Genomic DNA, 18,289 nt, shown 5'->3' with positions numbered 1-18,289 from the left:
CTCTGCTTCATCACACCACACCATCTCTCAGTATTTTACTGTAACACACACACACACACACACACACGTCTCTCATGACATAAACATTACAAATGTAGATATTTTAGTGTGACTGTTATCACAAAGTTTGGAGATTAACAGTAAAGGACATTAGCAAGAAAGTTGCATCTTTCTTGCTAAACACTATAAATATTTAATATTTAATAGTATATAAATATTCTGAAATTATTTGTAGCTTCTAGTATCTTATGTTAGAGAATATTTGCCTGTAGAACAGAGATCCTCACTTGAGATGTGATCAAGCAACCTAAACTTATTTTAGAAATAATTTTTTCCCGTTGGTTTTTCGTTGGATCTTTTTTTTGTCAGGTTGTACCATTTGATGTGAGAGTTGTACAAAAATACAGGTACATTTCTGGTTGTTTTCACATTAAAAATATAACGGGGGTACAAACTTTTGCACTCAGCTGTACTGTACAGCATAAAGAAGCTATATAAATAGGAAAGAACATCACTTAACCCAAACCTCTCCTTAGGGGACATAGAGAGGTGTCATTTCGTGTTTGTATATTGTACTGTATTGCACATATCTGTTAGAAATTGTGTGTGTATATATATATATATATATATATATATATATGTATATAAATATATACACACACACACACACACACACACATATATATATATATATATATATATACAGTTCTGTGCAAAAGTCTTAGTCACGTGTAAAGAAATGCTGTAGAGCAAAAACGCCTTCAAAAATAATGAAATTAAATGTTTCTACATAAAAAAAACACTATAAAGAGCAGTAAACAGTAATAAATGACACAAAGTCAGTATTTAATGTGACGATCCTTCGCTTTAAATAAATAAAGCAGTATCTGAGGTGCAGTGTGTGCAGTTTTCTAAGGAAATGAGCTGGAAGTGTTACTGAGCATCTTGCAGAAGCAGCCACAGTTCTTCTGGAGACTTTGACTGTCGACTCGCTTCTTATTTCTGCAGCGAAACCCAGCAGCCTTCATTATGTTTTTATCTGAAAAGTGTCTCTTATGGAATCTGCTGCTTTCTTTACTGACATACAAACATTTTTCTGTAACATTTCATTTTGTGCTGGAAAACTAATGTTTGGAATCTAAAATGTTTTTGTACTGAATCAATAATGTAGAAGCCAGAAAATAAACATCTATTACAAAGATGTTAGAATATTATATATGAATCTCTGAAACTCTTATAAAAACTTTCTCTTGTTCTTTCCTTATTAAATTACAGAACGTCCCTGTGAAATTGTCACGTGTTTCCAGAAGATGGAATAAAAAAATGGACTTTCCCTGGAATTTTCCAAAAAAAAAAATCACAAACCCTCATGTTCCTCTTGAACATGTAGTGCACTACACAGAGTGTAGAAGATCATTATATTACACACCCTATTTAGTGCTGTTATGTAGTGACTAAAGAGTGATTTGTGATGAAGCCCACACCTCCGCTTGATCATAACTCCGCCCCCTCAGCTCTAGGCTCCCTATAAAGGATCCCTTGCTGTCACACACAGTGTCTGCTGCATCCAGGAGTCCAGCATGAAGCTCTCCGTCGTCTGTGCCGTCCTGTCCTGCCTCGGTAAGGCAATACATTTTGCATTAAGTGTGTTTTAAAATGTTAGACTAATTGTAAAAACTCTGTGTCGATGGCTGTGTTTGAATCTGAATTATAAAGTGGACTTATTTTGAGATATTGTGTAGGATCAGTAGTCTTTTCACCATATAAACATAAAAATATCTTCACCACTAGACAAACTGCTATAAGTGTCTGCTCCTACTGCATTATTTTCATTGCTAATGATTTGCTCTGAACTTTCAGCTCTTGTGTTGTGGAACATCGCCTGTGTACACACGTACAGCTCAGACCACTGCACCAAACCTCCACTAAAATCCACACAAGAAGAATCCCGATTAGAATTACATTAGAATTTCACACATCAGCACGCTGAACTCAACTCTGAATATGACCCTTAATACACTTGCGTACGGCTCCCTGGTGGAGCAACAGAAAAGTTTTCGCCCTATTGTCCGGAGAGTTCAAATCCTGATGGGGTCACAGTCACTAGTGGCTGAGAGTCAAGGGTGGGAGGGGCATACTCTCTCTCCCTGTCAATCACAGCGACATTAGCCAATCACCTGCGTCTGTGAGCTCATGTATGCAGAAGAGGGTAGATAGCGCTTTCCTCTGAGTGTGATCAAAATCTGAAGTAGTTATTTTACCGTAAAACTACACAAGCAATCCTCTTCATGAGTTCACTTCAAACAATATTCTTGAAATTTCTCCAACCCGATTAATCGATTAAAATAAAATAAAAATAAAATACAATAAAACCCTCCATACCGCGATTGTACTCTTTTATCATATAATGTCATTGTCTTAAAAAAAAGGAAGTTTAATAACAGATATTGTTATGTCGCATGAATGAGATGAATGTGAATGATGTTTTACTCTTCTGATTGTGATTAATTTCTTGTCATTTCAGCCTTAGCGCAGGCTGCACCCCAGGCAACTGTCAAATGGTGTTTAAAGTCACAAGAGGAGCTTGATAAATGCAACAAGCTCGGAACACTAGGCTGTGTGAAGAAGTCGGGAACTCTGGAGTGCATCAAAGCCATTGCGGTAAAACATGAGTGAATTTGTGGCTGAGTCACTGACGCACCGCTGCACCACATTTACTTCTTAGACCTGCATGTAACATGCACATGATAACATTTCAGTACTGTTTTTTATTTTTAGTTTAAATCATTGCCTCCATATTGAGAGCTGTTTCTTTACTTCTGTATATTATTATATTCATGTGACTGTTAAATCAATGTTAGAGACCTGAAGAATGCATTGTGATTTTTATTAATATCTGATTGTCGTGTAACCATTTATTACCCCAGTAACCATCTGTGCATGTTATCTTAGGGCATTCATTTATATAGTTTATAGGGAATAAAAAAGCTGAAATATCCAAGAATGTCAGAAATTCAACTGTTTTTCTTCAAAAGAAAAGACTTAAAATAGTATTGTATTGTTTGAATGTGTTTTATCAGAAAGGTGAAGCAGATGCCATCACTCTGGATGGAGGAGATATCTACACAGCCGGCCTCGCACCCCATAACCTTCACCCCATCATCGCAGAACATTACGCAGGTAGTCGCTAATCCAATCCGAAAATGAAATGTTAAAAAAAGCATAACGCTGGTTTGTTCTCTATACTACTACTACTGCTACTAATACTACTACTACTATTAATAATAATAATAATAATAATAATACTACTATAAAAATACTAAGCTTGAGTCTGTAATCTTGAACTTGTTCTAGGAGAGCCATGCTACTACACTGTTGCTGTAGTAAAGAAAGGCACAAACTTTGGCTTCAAGGACCTTCGTGAGAAGAAGTCCTGTCACACTGGTTTGGGGAAAACTGCGGGCTGGAACATCCCCATCGGCACTCTCCTCGAACAGGGACAAATTAAATGGGGTGGCATCGATGACAAACCTCTGGAGGACGGTGAGAGAGTTTTTCAAGCTTTTGTTCAGCAGTTTCCACACAAACACAAACGGAGTGCGTAAATGAATCACTGCCTACTAAATGGTCAGAAGGTGTTGATTAATTTTCTAGAACAGCAGCTCTGACAGTAGTGCAGCCGCAAATCACAGGTTTATTTATAATTAATGCGCTCGTTCTAATACGTTATTGTTTCTATAGTAACAGCTCTTTCACAGGGACTTACATGGAGCCCATGTTGTATGTGTGTGTGTTTATGTGTGTGCGTTTTTGTTTTGCAGCGGTGGCAGAATTCTTCTCAGCCAGTTGTGTGCCAGGAGCGACAAACAAGAAGCTATGCCAGTTGTGTAAAAGAGGCTGCCAGCGCTCTCACGAGGAGCCGTATTATGATTACGATGGAGCTTTCCTGTAAGAACCTCACTCTCCCTCTGTTTGCTTTTCAGTTAAGTCTGTTTTCTGTGTGAACAGAAATGTAGCGTACAAACAAAACGATCCTGAGAGCCTTGTAGATCAGCCTGGAGCTGCAGAAACATGTCCGATGTTGTGGGTGTTGAGAGACAGGAGTCATTATTTAATGGTGCAGTGCAGACAGTATTTCTCCCAAATGTAATTTTAATTTAATCTACATAAATCATATCACAAAACTAAAATGTCATTAGTACTTGAACAACGCTAATTCACTCTTTTATTCAGTACATGTTTTTTTTTTTTACTGTGCTTTGTGCAGTTGAAAGTCACCTAACCAATAAATAAGAAATAAAACACAAAGGGACGTGCTGTTAAAGGAAAATAATCCACGGAGTGCTGATGTAATGCTATTACCATGCTTTTTTTATAGCAGCATGTTCTGAAGTGTTCTATTCCTCTTATACAACAGCAAATTGCCAATGATTCAAATTTTTTATATTCAGTTCGTTGAACTTTTTATTTATAGTTACATTTAATGTTGTGAAAGGTCCATGAAACAACACTTACGTTATAGCAGCTATAATAAGACAAAAATAAAAAACACACAAAGCTCGTCATGTTACTGAGAAACCGCAAAGAAGCGTAAACTCCTCTGTCCTGAAGACGTCGTAAAACTTCAAGTTACAGCTTTACCTCTGACTGTTACAAAGCGCTGACACTGGAGACTCCTTCCGTAAATGTTGAATAAACGTCTCCTTACAGAAAAGTTCACCACATCGGTGTTTGTCATTCCTTTTCATTTGAATGAATCTTTATGCTTCCCTACACATTCCTCTTGGCCATAAACTACTCACATGGTGTCAAACCTTTCCTGTTCCTGCAGGTGCCTGAAGGAAAGAGATGCAGATGTGGCGTTTGTGAAGCATGTCACAGCACTTGGTAAGTAAAGGAAGGATTCTGCAAAAAGTTACTGTTAGTAAGAAGTAAGTATTAAGACGCTTGTAATTTCTTATTAGCTGCAAAGGACCAGTACGAGCTGCTGTGTAAGGACGGCACCAGGAAGCCTGTTGATGAGTATAAAAACTGCCACCTGGCCCGAGTTCCTGGTCACGCTGTCATCAGTCGCTATGACAAAGACCTGTCCGACCGTATCTTTGGGGTTCTTGACAAACTAAAGGTTTGTGATTGAACTAATTACAAAATCTTGTTGGACATATAGTGATTATTTCATACCCTATGTGGTGCACTAATACAAAGAGTACCTTAAGTAGTTCCCATGGTTTATTTTCTGGACTATAAAATACATCAAATTATGTAAGCTATAAAATCTGTAAATATTTCTACCTTCTAGCAGGGGTGTGACAAAGAGGTAACAAGATCTATACTGTATTTTTATTGTTTGTTGGTTTTTTGGGTTTTTTTTCATTAGCTTACATTTTTTAGAATCCAAATTATTTTCTTCTTAACTCCTATAATCTGTCAGACATTTAATAATTTACCTTCTCAGTACTTAGTACACTCAAGAGTCCTTCAAGGGTTCTTCAAGGGTCCTTCAAGAGTCCTTCAAGGGTTCTTCAAGGGTTCATTGGGTTGTTATCCTACTAAATGGGCTGTTCTGATAGGGAAACACAGTTGTAGGATTCTACATCAAACTTTTAGGAGTTCCTCCAGAGGGACAACCGAAGAAAGTCTTGTAAGTGTGGGATTGTTTGTTAGTGTTTTTACGGTAGGTGTTCTACTCCAGCAGTTACGGTAATCGAATAAGTCAACCAAGAAATGTTTCATGACTGAGGTTTCTACATCACATAGCCAAACATATGTGGACACACTGAATAATAAAACAAAGGAAGGCTGAACATTTAAAAAAATGTTAAATATGTTTTTGTGTCACAGGACAAGGGTCTGTTCTCCTCTGAGGGCTCTGCAAAAAACGTAATGTTCAAAGACTCAACGACGGAGCTGAAGAAGCTCCCAGAGGTGACCAACTCCTACATGTACCTCGGAGAAGAGTACTGGAACGCCATCCACTCACTCAGGAGAGGTAACATACACACCGTTCACTAGTGAAAATGCTATATATATATATACAGTGCCTTGCAAAAGTATTCATACCCACTGAACTTTTCCACATTTTGTCATGTTACAACCACAAACAAAAATGTATTTTTTTTGGGGATTTTATGTGATAGACCAACACAAAGTGGCACATAATTGTGAAGTGGAAGGAAAATGATAAATGGTGTCCAAAATTTTTTACAAATAAATATCTGAAAAGTGTGGCGTGCATTTGTATTCAGCCCCCCTGAGTCTTTACTTTGTAGAACCACCTTTCGCTGTAATTACAGCTGCAAGTCTTTTGGGGTATGTCTCTACCAGCTTTGCACATCTAGAGAGTGAAATTTTTGCCCATTCTTCTTTGCAAAATAGCTCAAGCTCGGTCATATTGGATGGAGAGCGTCTGTGAACAGCAATTACACACAGGTGGACTCTATTTACTAATTAGGTGACTTCTGAAGGCAGTTGGTTCCACTGGATTTTAGTTAGGAGTATCAGAGTAAAGGGGGCTGAATACAAATGGACGTCACACTTTTCAGATATTTATTTGTAAAAAATTTTCCTTCCACTTCACAATTATGTGCCACTTTGTGTTGGTCTATCACATAAAATCCCAATAAAATACAGTTTTGTTTGTGGTTGTAACGTGACAAAATGTGGAACAGTTCAGTGGGTATGAATACTTTTGCAAGGCACTGTATATCATAAAGTATCATATAAAGAAAGAAATAAAGGGTGGAAAGAAATAAAATCAGTGTGAAGAAAATCGCCTGCATCTGTACAAGCATCAGTTTTTTCCCTGATGTTGAAACTTGGCCTTCCAAAAGAGTGAATTACAGTAATTCATCAAGGTGGTCATTTGAGACAAATCCTCTAGTCTTTTGTGTGTTTTCTACCTTATCCAGAAAATAAGAAAAACACACGGAAGAATAGAGGATTTGTGAAACAAGAAAACATGGAGCCAAGAAAAAAAAAACATGTATAATCATATCACCTTGATGAAAACTGCTTTCACACTTTGGCACCGTATTTATTTTTTTTTGTCCACAGAATCAGCTTTTTTTGCTGATATGAAAAAAAGCGACTCACCTGACTTGTAACCATGACAATGCTCTTACTAGTCCTAGCTAGTATCCTAGCTAATTAACTAGCCTAGCTCGCTCTCTGGCTTACATTTATTATGATCAGAAATGTAGATGTAATAAAGAATGGTGTAACTCTGGTGATGAGGAGGTTGTTTGTCTTCGCTGTAGCTTTGGAGGCAGAAAAGGAAGAGAATTTGAGCTGCTTGTGTGATTTGACTGTATGCAGCTACAGTTAAAGTGAGATGTGAAATCATGTACCTGTGAACATCCAAAAAATAAGCACATTGATATATTGGCAGTGAAATCTGTTCTGTTCAACATGCTGTTAATCTCCTCATATTCACTCACTATCAATGCTCACATTTTTCACACTCAACTTGCAGCCTGATTGGTAGGGACCTTCAAAAACAAAACAAAACAAAAACAAACAAATAAAAAAATACTTGACATCACTCAGTGCTTTTCTGAAAAGTTGAATTTTTATCAACTTAGATGCCCTTTGAAAGTTTCCAGAGGAAAACAAAAAGTACACATCCTATTTGTATCTGTTTTGCAGTCAGCATGTGTTCATTCCGAATAATCTATTCATGTTCGCTTACGTTCCTAGTAGAAAATGTGACCATGTGAACGGTTTTCCTGGGCTGATACGTATTTTTATTCAGTGTGGGTTGGGAATGGAGGTTGGTGTGATAATTTATTCACAGTGTGGGTCGGTGAATAATAAAGGCTTGGGGACAGACTAGTGGCCAGGGCAGGAAACAGGAAACTTTTCTAACAATTAATCTATTTTTCTCTCCAGAAAGCACAGCCAGTCCGTCGTCCGACAAGATTAAATGGTGCACCGTGGGTAAAGCTCAGAGCAGGAAATGTGACGCATGGAGCTTTGTCAACACTGACGATGAAGGCAACAGCAGACTGGAATGTGAATCTGCCAGCACGGTGCAGGATTGCATCAAGAAGATCTTGGTAAAGAGATAACGAGTGTGACGAGTGGCACAGAGTCAAGGCGTTGTATTTGTCATTTCCATTTTGTGTTTCTCATTTCTGAACTTTTTCTTTGTGTGTGCAGCTTACTCAGGCTGATGCTATTGCAGTTGATGGAGGAGAAGTGTATATTGCTGGAAAGTGTGGTCTGGTGCCGGTCATGGTGGAGCAGTACGATGAACGTGAGTGAAATCACTTTTAGCCTGATCATTTTTAGACTGCAAACACTTTGTACCAAAATCATCATAAGAACAAACGCTAAACTCTGATAAAGAACTGTCTTAAATCCCTTGACGCTTCATCCTTACAGGTCTGGACTCTGATTGGTCAGAAGGTGTTGATTAATATTTTTATTACAGCAGCTCTGACAGTAGTGCAGCTGCAAATCACAGGTTTATATTAATCAATGCGCTCGTTCTAGTACGTTATCATTTCTATAGCAACGGTTCATTCACAGGGACTCGTACAGCAGAGACACCACTGATAATAAATGGATTAAAAAGCCTGTGTAATCATTGATGTGGTGAGGTTTTCTGTAAGGAGGCGTTTATGTAACATTTATGGAAGGAGTCTCCAGTGTCAGCGCTTTGTAACAGTCAGAGGTAAAGCTGTAACTTGAAGTTTTCCGACGTCTTCAGGACAGAGGAGTTTACGCTTCTTTTTTGTCTTTTTTTTAACGGAGGGAAAAACTGTTTATAGCTGCTATAACGTCAGTGAGGACAGGAACTAACTTGTTTCACCGACGTTCCACAACATTAAATGTAGCTCAAAACAGATAAAAAGTAAGACTTGTTCTTTAAGAAATAAAAAAAGGTGATCCTTGGTAAATTGTTGCGGTATAGGAGGAATAAACACTCGGTGATGTGCTGTAATCGGAAAATAATCAAATTCGGGACAGTAACTGTGTTTTATCAGAGCTTTCTTTTTGAGGTGTTGGAGTTTATAAAGCAGGATAACTAACGATTCAGTTCTGTTTTTCTTTCTCAACAGAAAAGTGTAAATCTCCATCAGGTAAGTTCACTGACATTCTCAATCTTATACAGTAGTTCCATAAATGGAGTTTGGGGGAAAAATTGCTCCTGAAACTCACCCTGTCCAGCATTTCTCTCCTCTCTCTCATACCATCTCTGAATATTTCCCATCTATTGTATTTATCTATTCTTTCTTTCTTTCTTTCTTTCTTTCTTTCTTTCTAACACTTTTCTCAGTTCAGAGTGACCTGATTGCATCGTCTATGTAATATAAAAAGATTTGTTAAAGATGTTAAGCTTGAACATAAATTTAATGTAATGATCCAAACTGAACATAAATCCTTACTGTGTCATTTTTGGGCTCCCTTCAGGAGAGACCTCGTCCTATTACGCAGTGGCTGTAGTGCGCAAGAACTCTGGCTTGACCTGGGATACGCTGCGAGGCAAGAAGTCGTGTCACACTGGCGTGGGACGTACAGCAGGCTGGAACATTCCCATGGGTCTCCTCCACACAAAATACGACGATTGTGACTTCTGTGAGTCACACGCTGGGCTTCCTGTTTTATAATATCATCAGCCTCACACCTTCTTTATACAAACTCATTATGAGTGATGGAGAAAATGCTGATGCAGATAAAATCATGTTATAATAGAACATGCTGAATCTTCACGTGTTGTCTTTTCATATTTTTTTTCATCCACAGCGACGTACTTCAGTGAAAGCTGTGCTCCTGGTTCAGATCCTGAATCAAGCCTGTGTAGAATATGTAAGGGAGGTGAAGCTGGCAAAGACAAATGCAAAGCCAGCGATGACGAGCCTTATTATGGCTACAGTGGAGCCTTCAGGTACGATTCACATCACATCACTGTTGCTTTATGTTTGTATTCATATTTATAACCCTTTGAGACCCGGATGTCTTTGGAGAACCTCCTCAAGATGTAGGTTTATGTAGATGCGGTAGAACAGACAACGCGACGTGTAAGAATCATTTTCCGCAATCCGTCGGCTCGAGTAGGTCATCAGAGCCGCCAGCATTGCTAACAAAAAAGTCCGAATTTTACCACAAAAAAACAAACAAACAACAAAAAAAAGCATGTTTGGAGGAAGGCTTCATGCTAACATGAGCAAACATTAGGGGTATTCAATTCAACTAAAATTTTTGAAGGTTTATTATAGTTTATTATATTTATTAGTTAGTTATTATATTTATTATTAAGTTTATTATAGAATTTATAATTTATAGCATTTCTGATACAGTGTTTAATCTTGGATAATTTGTTTTCTTAGGCCGATGAAGCAGAGTAACACCCTCTTAATCATAATAAAATCATTGTAATGCCCACCCTTTAGTGCTTTTATAAAACGATGACAAAAACAATATGATAAAATCCAGTGTTCAAAAAATAATTAACTTTATTATTAATAATGTTCGCTATAAACAGTTCTCTGCCATGCGATGTGATTTGTTAACAGTAAGCAACATAACAGGCAAACATTAAGGGTATTCTACAGACAGAACAGCGGCTGTCGTGTGATACGTTTATTGGTTTAAAACCTTGGGTACGACTACAAAATTCAATTATTGTGCTGCTGTCACAGGGGTTTGTATATCGAGGAATTTACGGCGGTTTTGAACGCAGCTTGACCAGTTATATTTTAGAACCGAAACTATCTGTTTTTATAAATGACGATTTGGAGTGGTTTTATTTAATATTGTAGTTAAGAGTGGAAGGAAAGGCATCGAGATCTGTGATGTCCTGTAGTAATACTTTGTTTTAGTATTATTTTTTAGGTCTAAAAGGTTATATCAGTGAGATTACAGATTCATTACTGAAGTGAAATGGTGTTGAGTTTGTGTGTTTGTGTGGTGCAGGTGTTTGGCTGAAGGTGCTGGTGACGTGGCCTTTGTTAAGCACAGCACTGTAGCGGAAAACACAGACGGTGAGTCGGAGATCCAATAAATATTAATGTTTTATTAAACAGCATGCCCTCTGTATGGTCATGTTTGGACCACTCCACATGTGTATTCATTCTCAAATCTTTTAATTATAAAAAGTCCTCATTAAAAAAACTGTTTTTTTTTTTTGACCAAATGTAATCAGAATACACAGGAATCTGATTTGGCAAAAATATTGTTCAATAATAAATAATATAATGCAAAATTACAAATATCACACAGTACAATTCAATATGATTTTAATCTTTATTATGTAAATTATGATTTTTAATATAAATTTAATTAAGATATGTGCCTTTAGAATAGTAAATGTAGCCAATGGTAATCTAACTAAAAGATTTATTTCTTTATTACATATATTTTATTATCCCCCAGGGCTGTTGAATTCTGGATTGTGATTGGTCAAAAGGTGTTGATTAATTTTCTATAACAGCAGCTCTATTAATGCGCTCATTCTAATACGTCATCGTTTCTATAGTAACAGCTCATTCACAGGGACGTTTACAGCAGACGCTACACGTAAATAGATTAAATAGCTGCTATAACGTAACTTTTTTTGTGGACGTTCCTCAACATTAAATTTGGTAACATATCACAGTACTCATAGGTAACTATGCAGGAACTAAGGAGGAACGAATGAGTAGTTCTTCACTAACACTTATCTTACTCCTATAAAATACTAAGCACTACTAGTTAATTACTCAGGAAGTATGTTAATAGGAGTTCACCGATAACTATGCAGTAATTAACTAGTCATACATTTCTCCTGCAGAACTACTATCTAACTACTGATTAATTACTACTATTATTAATAATCAACTAACAGTAACTCTGCTTCATCACACAACCCCATCACTCAGTATTTTACTGTAACAGCAACACACACACACACACACACACACACTGTTTTATTCTTTACCTAACAGAACTCACTGTAATATCGCTTACTGTTAAAGCGAGCATTCTAATTTAAACTAATAATGTATTGAACAGCACATTTCCATGTGCATTAGTAAACGTCCTCAGCTTTATATTCATGAAGAATTCTGCATCTCTCTCCAGGTAATGGACCAGCGTGGGCTAAAGCTTTCAAATCATCAGACTTCAAGCTCATCTGTCCTGGGGGCTCTGCTGAAATTACTGAGTATAAGAGGTGTCATTTAGCCAAAGTTCCAGCTCACGCCGTCGTCACTCATAGAGGGAAACGTGATGACGTGGTGTCGTTCCTCAAGGATCAGCAGGTGAGTACAAACACCAAACACAGTTCATCTGCTACAACATCCAGCATCAGGTATAGGGTTTTCCTTTCTCTTTCTGCACTTTGGCTTTTGTTGTTTTAAATATAATTTAGTAATCCAGTAATAAAGTGCTATGAGCTCAAGTACATAACAGTGTCTACGTTTACATGCAGCCTAATAATCCATTAATGATCCGACTGAGAGCTCAAACGGAATGAAATCTGATTCTTTTTTGTGCGATCTGTTAAATAGAAGTTTAACAGCCATGTAAACTCTGATTTCTATCACTGCTCTATGTTCTGTACACGTATGTCCTTTAAAAATATTTAATATAACTGATCTTGATATTTTAAGATAGCTGTAGGACTTGAATTGACCTCAGTAAAGTGTCTCAGCTTTAAATATTCACCAGACACAGACAAAGAGAGTTAATACTGGGAACATTAGAAGATGAGTAAAGGCAATTTATCTGCTGGATAAACTGCATTTTCTTGCTCCTGAATATCGGCCTGAATATAAAATATTATACATAAAATATATAATCGTGAATATAAAATACTGAGCACGGCGTTGGCAACTTTATTCAGAGGAAAGTACAATACATGCTTAAACAGTCGCTGGACTTGTTGATAGGCTCTTTGCAGAAATAAAGTCACTGAAGGGATCTGAAAAAATACAAATCTATTGTCGCTAAATCCCTATGTGATTCCAGTGATCTTTTACTGTACAATTAGTACTTGTCACATTGCGTGAGATGATCCCAATAAATCTTGGCAGAATTCTATAACAGAACTATAACAGAACGTTATAGCGCGTTCTTCAGGAGACAGTTACTACGTTCTGCCGTACCGGGTACACAGCGTCGCTGCACAGCTTTGTAGGACTTCAACTGGAAAGCATGAAATAGTTTCACGTTGTCATAATAATAAATAGACGGTTGCATGATAATTATCTACACACCTGGAAGCTGTAAGTCATCCTCTGTTTCTTTCCCTTTTTGTCCTGTCATGATGTAACCATGATGAGACAATACAGAGATGTTCTCTCTGCCACTCCAATTCATCGAAACCACTCTTCGTTTAAATCCCAATTGTTTCATTTACGTTTCGCCATCACCAATATCTTCTTAGCAGCTGTCCCGTGAGTTTTATGTAATCCTACGCCATCCTCCTACTGGTGGCTTTTAGACGAGTGTCAGAGCAGCGCTCACACTCTGAGATTTTAATCCAGATTTTCTGACACTCCCAGAACTTTGTCGTCAGCTGTCTTTGGTCTCAGTGGCACTAACTCGTTCGGCAGTGAGCACATCATATTATGCATTCTAAGTCCACTGATTTTTACACCCAACCAAAGATTTTCTTTTATGATGTGTGATGGAGGCACGGTGGCTTAGTAGCACTGTTGCCTCACACCCCCGGGGTTGAGAGTTTGAATCCTGCCTCTGCCCTGTGTGCACGAAGTTTGCTTTTTCTCCTGTGGGTTTCCTCTGGGTACTCTGGGGTTCCTCACCCAGTCCAGAGACATGCAGTGTAGGGCTGATTGTGTGAGTGTGTGCGATTTCGCCCTGCAATAGGTTGGCACCCTGTCCAGGGTGTTCCCCGCCTTGTGCCCCGAGTCTCCTGGGATAGGCTCCAGGCTCCCTGCGACCATGTGCAGGATAAGCGGTACAGAGAATGGATGGATAGATGGATGGATGGATGGATGGAGGTGTGATGGTGCCTGTGACAGCAAAATCGGGCTGAAAATTGTACAGTGTAAAGCTGGCTTAAGTTGCAACACTGGCCGAGGATCTTCACTGCAGACGCAAACTCTTCTTCTCACTGTCTCTTCAATAATCACACTTTGATGATGGTTTGCTGAGACAGAGATAATTAGTACTGACTGAACTCACACACTCCTCATTATTACGCTAACATTAACACTAATCCACGCTCCCCACATGCACATACCTTTGGATCGGTGCAGATCAAAGTCGCTGAAGCACTGACTGAGTGTTGAAATTTCCTCTCTGTATTTCAGGAAAAGTACGGTCGTTCCGGCACAGACAAGTCGTTCGAACTGTTTACATCTGATGAGGATCAAAAATCACTCTTCAGAGAATCCACGCAATGTCTCCAAGAGATTCCAGCAACACAGACCTATGAGGATTTCCTGGGAAAAGAATACTTAACCTCCATAAACTCTCTGCACAAGTGCCCGAAGAGCAAGTCCGGTAAAAAAAGAAAACACTTAAAAATACACATTATGCAATAACAATCACTGGAAAAAGAAAGTACGCCCTCCTTCAACGCTATGTGTTTATTTATCAGGGCCTAAATAACAATTGTGTGGTCCTCACCAACTTCTATAAACAAACTAATAACCTCAGATGACAACAAAAAAAGACCACAACAGATTTCAATATATAATCATTTTTTTTCCCAAACAGTAAACCAATATTCAGAAACCAAGTTGGAAAAAATAAGTACACCCTTCCTGTTTCCACAACCATTAAAAGAGTAATTAGCAGCTAAGTGTTACTAATGAAATGTACAAGATTAGTTAATCATCAAGAAGTGTGACCACCTCTATAAAAGCAGAACTTTTGGCAGTTTAGGGTTCTGGAGCACTCAGGTGTGTGTCTACATCATGCCAAGAAGAAAGGACATCAGCCATGACCTCAGAGAAGCAATCGTCATTAATCTGGGCTCATCAATCTGGGAAGGGTTATAAGGCCATCTCCAAACAATTTGAATTTCACCATTCTACAGTGAGTAGGATCATTTACAAATGGAGAGCCTTCAAGACAGTTGCCAATCTTCTCAGGAGTGAGTGTCCCAGCAAATTCAGTCCGATGTCAGACCGTTTAATGCTCAGAGATGTAAAGAAAATCCCAAGATGTACATCATGTGACCTACAGGCCTCTGTAAACACATTAAATATTTATGTTCATGACAGCACAATCAGAAAAAAACTGAACAAGTACAGCTTTTATGGAAGGGTGGCTAGGAAAAAAGCCCCTTCTCTCCAAAGAGGAAATGGAGCACAAAGTTCTGGAACAATATCCTTTGGACTGATGAGACCAAGGTGGAGATGTTTGGTCATCATGCACCATGCACAGTGCCATGTTTTGTGAAATCCACATGCGGTGTATCACCACAAACACCTCATACCAACTGTAAGCATGATGGTGGAGGGATGGTGATTTGGACTTTGGGTTTTGCAGCCACAGGAGCTGGGAAACTTGCAGTCATTGAGACAGTGATGAACTCCACTTTGCACTAGAATAGTCTTGAGACAGATGTGAGGCCATCTGTCCAGCAGCTTAAACTGGGCTGAAATTGGGTCATGCAACAGGACAATCAGCATCTGAATGACTAAAGAAAAAAATCATGGTGTTGGAACGGCCAAGTCAAATGTTACAACAAGTCGATGTTGTAAAGAAGAGTGGGTAAAAATTTCTCCAAAGTGATGTGAGAGACTGATAAACTCCTAGAGAAAACAGTTACTTCAAGATATTGTTGCTAAAGGTGCTTCTACATGATACTGAATTATAGAGTGTACTTATTTTCCACACTTGGTTTCTGAATGTTAGTTACTTTTTGGGAAAAATGACTACATATTGAAATCTGTTGTGTATTTTTGTTGTCACATGAGGCTATTTGTTTGTTTATAGAAGTTGGTGTAGATCACACAACTGCTATTTATGCCCTGTTAAATAAAAACCTAAAAAGGAGGGTGTACTTACTTTTTCCCATGACTGTAAATGTTCAAGCGGTGGAACAGTATAGGTGTAGACGTAGCACAGAAATTCAGTTAATCAGGAAATGAATTCAGGAAACCTGTAGATTATTGTGTGAAGCAAACTTCTAAGCTTTAATCATTTTTTATTACAAATATTTAGAAAACCCGGTTTCCTGTTCAATAAATAATACGTTTTAAATGATGTGTTTTTAAAGTATTTGTTTTTAAAGCAGTTTACAACATATTTTACTTATTTATTTTCATTTTAATTATTTTTTCTGAGCTACAAGTCCCTGATTTACCCAATTCATTTTACAATCTTAAATACTTATTTAATTTATGGTTATTTTGTTATTCTTTTTAGAATTTCTAGTATGTTTTTAATTTTCTCTATTTTCGGTTCCTATCCTTATGCTGTTTTTATTACCATGTTGCGCTGCATTTTAATATATGAAAATGTATTATTATTATTATTATTATTATTATTATTATTATTATTATTATTGTTATTGCCGTTTTTGTTTATTTCAAGCAACATGCTAACATACAACATATATACAACAGATATTCCTCTGTGCGCTATATGATAATTTGAACAATATAATTAATTACCTGTTCTCATCACAGTCCACCTGTATACCATCACATCCCTGAGGTTTTCTCCATACAAAGAGTCACTCTTCTTTCTTTTTTTCTTCACAGAACTGGAGGAGTTCTGTACATCTCGCTCTTGCCCAGGGGCAGCCGCCTAAAATGGTCCAGTTCGTCTTGGACACGGTTTAAAAAAAACAAAACAGATTATAGATTTCTCTCTCACTTGTTCTGAGTTGTTTCTGAGCTTTTTGGAATAAAATGCATCATGGTGTGATTGCTTTTCCACTCTTTTTGCAGAAACTGTCTGAAATAAAAAAGAAATTACAATCAAAATGTTTTTTTTTATGTTGTTCTTGCACAAATATCACTAAACGCACTTGCATGAATACTGGCACAACACACTAACTATACAATAAATAATAATATGACTGAAACTGATATGGAGCTCAATATTGTTGTGAAATGCCGAGACTGGCGTTAGATCAAATTTGATATATTTTGTACTGAGATACTGAAAACTACACTGCATAATGAAGAGTATATTTAATGACAGAATTATTCCAGATTTAGGGATGATGTAAATAATAAAACATCTTCCAGCAGTTGAGCTGTGATGATCCTCGGGATTAAGAGTAGTCCTGCATCAGCTGAGTGAAGTGCTCGAGATGGGCTATACTGCTTCAAAATATCAGCAAGATACAACAAGTAAAATGATTCAGAGCTTTTCAGTTGATTTGTAATCGATGTGGAACTTATTAGTAGCTGTGCATCAATACTATTTTTTTCTGAGTATGAGTACATGTTTATTTGAAAAGGCTACAGCGCTCTTCAGTTTTAATTTGCAACTCCTGCATTTTGATTATCAGTTATTAATACTGAATTTATATTTCTAGTGATTTTGTGTGAGAGATACCTAATAACAGTTTAATGTTCCCTTTTGAGTCTGGTTCCTCTCAAGGTTTCTTCCTCATGTCATCTCAGGGAGTTTTTCCTCACCACCATCACCTCTGGCTCGCTTATAAATTTAGGGATAAAAGTCTAAAATTTATATCTGGAATTTATATATCTGTAAAGATGCTTTGTGTGCTATACAAATAAAACTGACTTGACTTGAATTAATGTTTAATGATTAACAGATGATTAAGTCTAGTTCGAGAGTCACCAGAATCCCCCTCAAAAACGATTTCCTGACTCAGCCATGTCGAGCACACTCTCCTGTTTACTAATTAAGCCGTCATGAAGAGGGTGCCAGTATGGATTCAAATGATTATTTAAAGGGAACTGAACAAAGCGTTAGTGTTGCTTTGATAAAAATACTAGGTTTTATCGCGGTGTATCGGCTCGTATCAGGTGCTGGTATTGGAGCCTCTTTTATGAGTGCGAGTAAATGAGCACAGAATCAGACCAGTAGCAGTACTGATATGGACGCATCCCTGTTTAATAGACCATCAGTGTAGCGTGGATAAGACTGAAGTAATGAGCTCTAAATTACTTATTATTTTTATCCACATTATTTGCATTTAGATATTTGACAGCTTATCTTTCATTTGCTGTGGTTTGAGTTAAAAGTTCTATATTTGGTGTCTTCTCTTCCAACCTTATAGTCCTTGTACTAGGGATGTGTGATATATCACGTATTTGATTTATTATTTTTTTTGCATCATATTCTGTAAGAGTATATTGTCGGTATTGGGAGATTGGTATGCATAATTACAAACTTTATTTGCTTAATA

The 18,289-nt window shown here is 37.5% G+C and overlaps 1 protein-coding gene across 1 annotated transcript; it reads left to right on the top strand.

The window, feature by feature from the left end:
• The first annotated feature begins 1,496 nt into the window (after positions 1-1,496).
• On the top strand, positions 1,497-16,889 carry LOC113546371 (serotransferrin-2-like). Its single transcript, XM_034314778.2, has 17 exons — positions 1,497-1,620; positions 2,525-2,661; positions 3,081-3,180; positions 3,355-3,543; positions 3,822-3,948; positions 4,832-4,887; positions 4,965-5,125; positions 5,842-5,989; positions 7,888-8,054; positions 8,158-8,254; positions 9,063-9,083; positions 9,415-9,579; positions 9,748-9,889; positions 10,918-10,985; positions 12,064-12,242; positions 14,259-14,451; positions 16,665-16,889. Exons 1-17 carry the CDS (start codon positions 1,581-1,583, stop codon positions 16,712-16,714), a joined length of 2,040 nt encoding a protein of 679 aa, XP_034170669.2. The 5' UTR covers positions 1,497-1,580; the 3' UTR covers positions 16,715-16,889.
• The last annotated feature ends 1,400 nt before the right edge of the window (positions 16,890-18,289 follow it).

Source organism: Pangasianodon hypophthalmus, chromosome 21 (genome assembly GCF_027358585.1).
Source record: "Pangasianodon hypophthalmus isolate fPanHyp1 chromosome 21, fPanHyp1.pri, whole genome shotgun sequence".
Classification (NCBI taxonomy): Eukaryota; Metazoa; Chordata; class Actinopteri; order Siluriformes; family Pangasiidae; genus Pangasianodon; species Pangasianodon hypophthalmus.
The sequence above is the reverse complement of the archived record's forward strand: the minus strand, read 5'-3'. Positions and strand labels throughout refer to the sequence as shown.

Excerpts from the sequence above, each read along its gene's own strand:
- LOC113546371 (XM_034314778.2), top strand. The coding sequence starts at position 1,581 with ATGAAGCTCTCCGTCGTCTGTGCCGTCCTGTCCTGCCTCG. Across the intron at positions 8,255-9,062 it reads GGTGGAGCAGTACGATGAAC|AAAAGTGTAAATCTCCATCA; the intron begins GTGAGTGAAATC and ends CTTTCTCAACAG. Across the intron at positions 9,084-9,414 it reads AAAGTGTAAATCTCCATCAG|GAGAGACCTCGTCCTATTAC; the intron begins GTAAGTTCACTG and ends GGCTCCCTTCAG.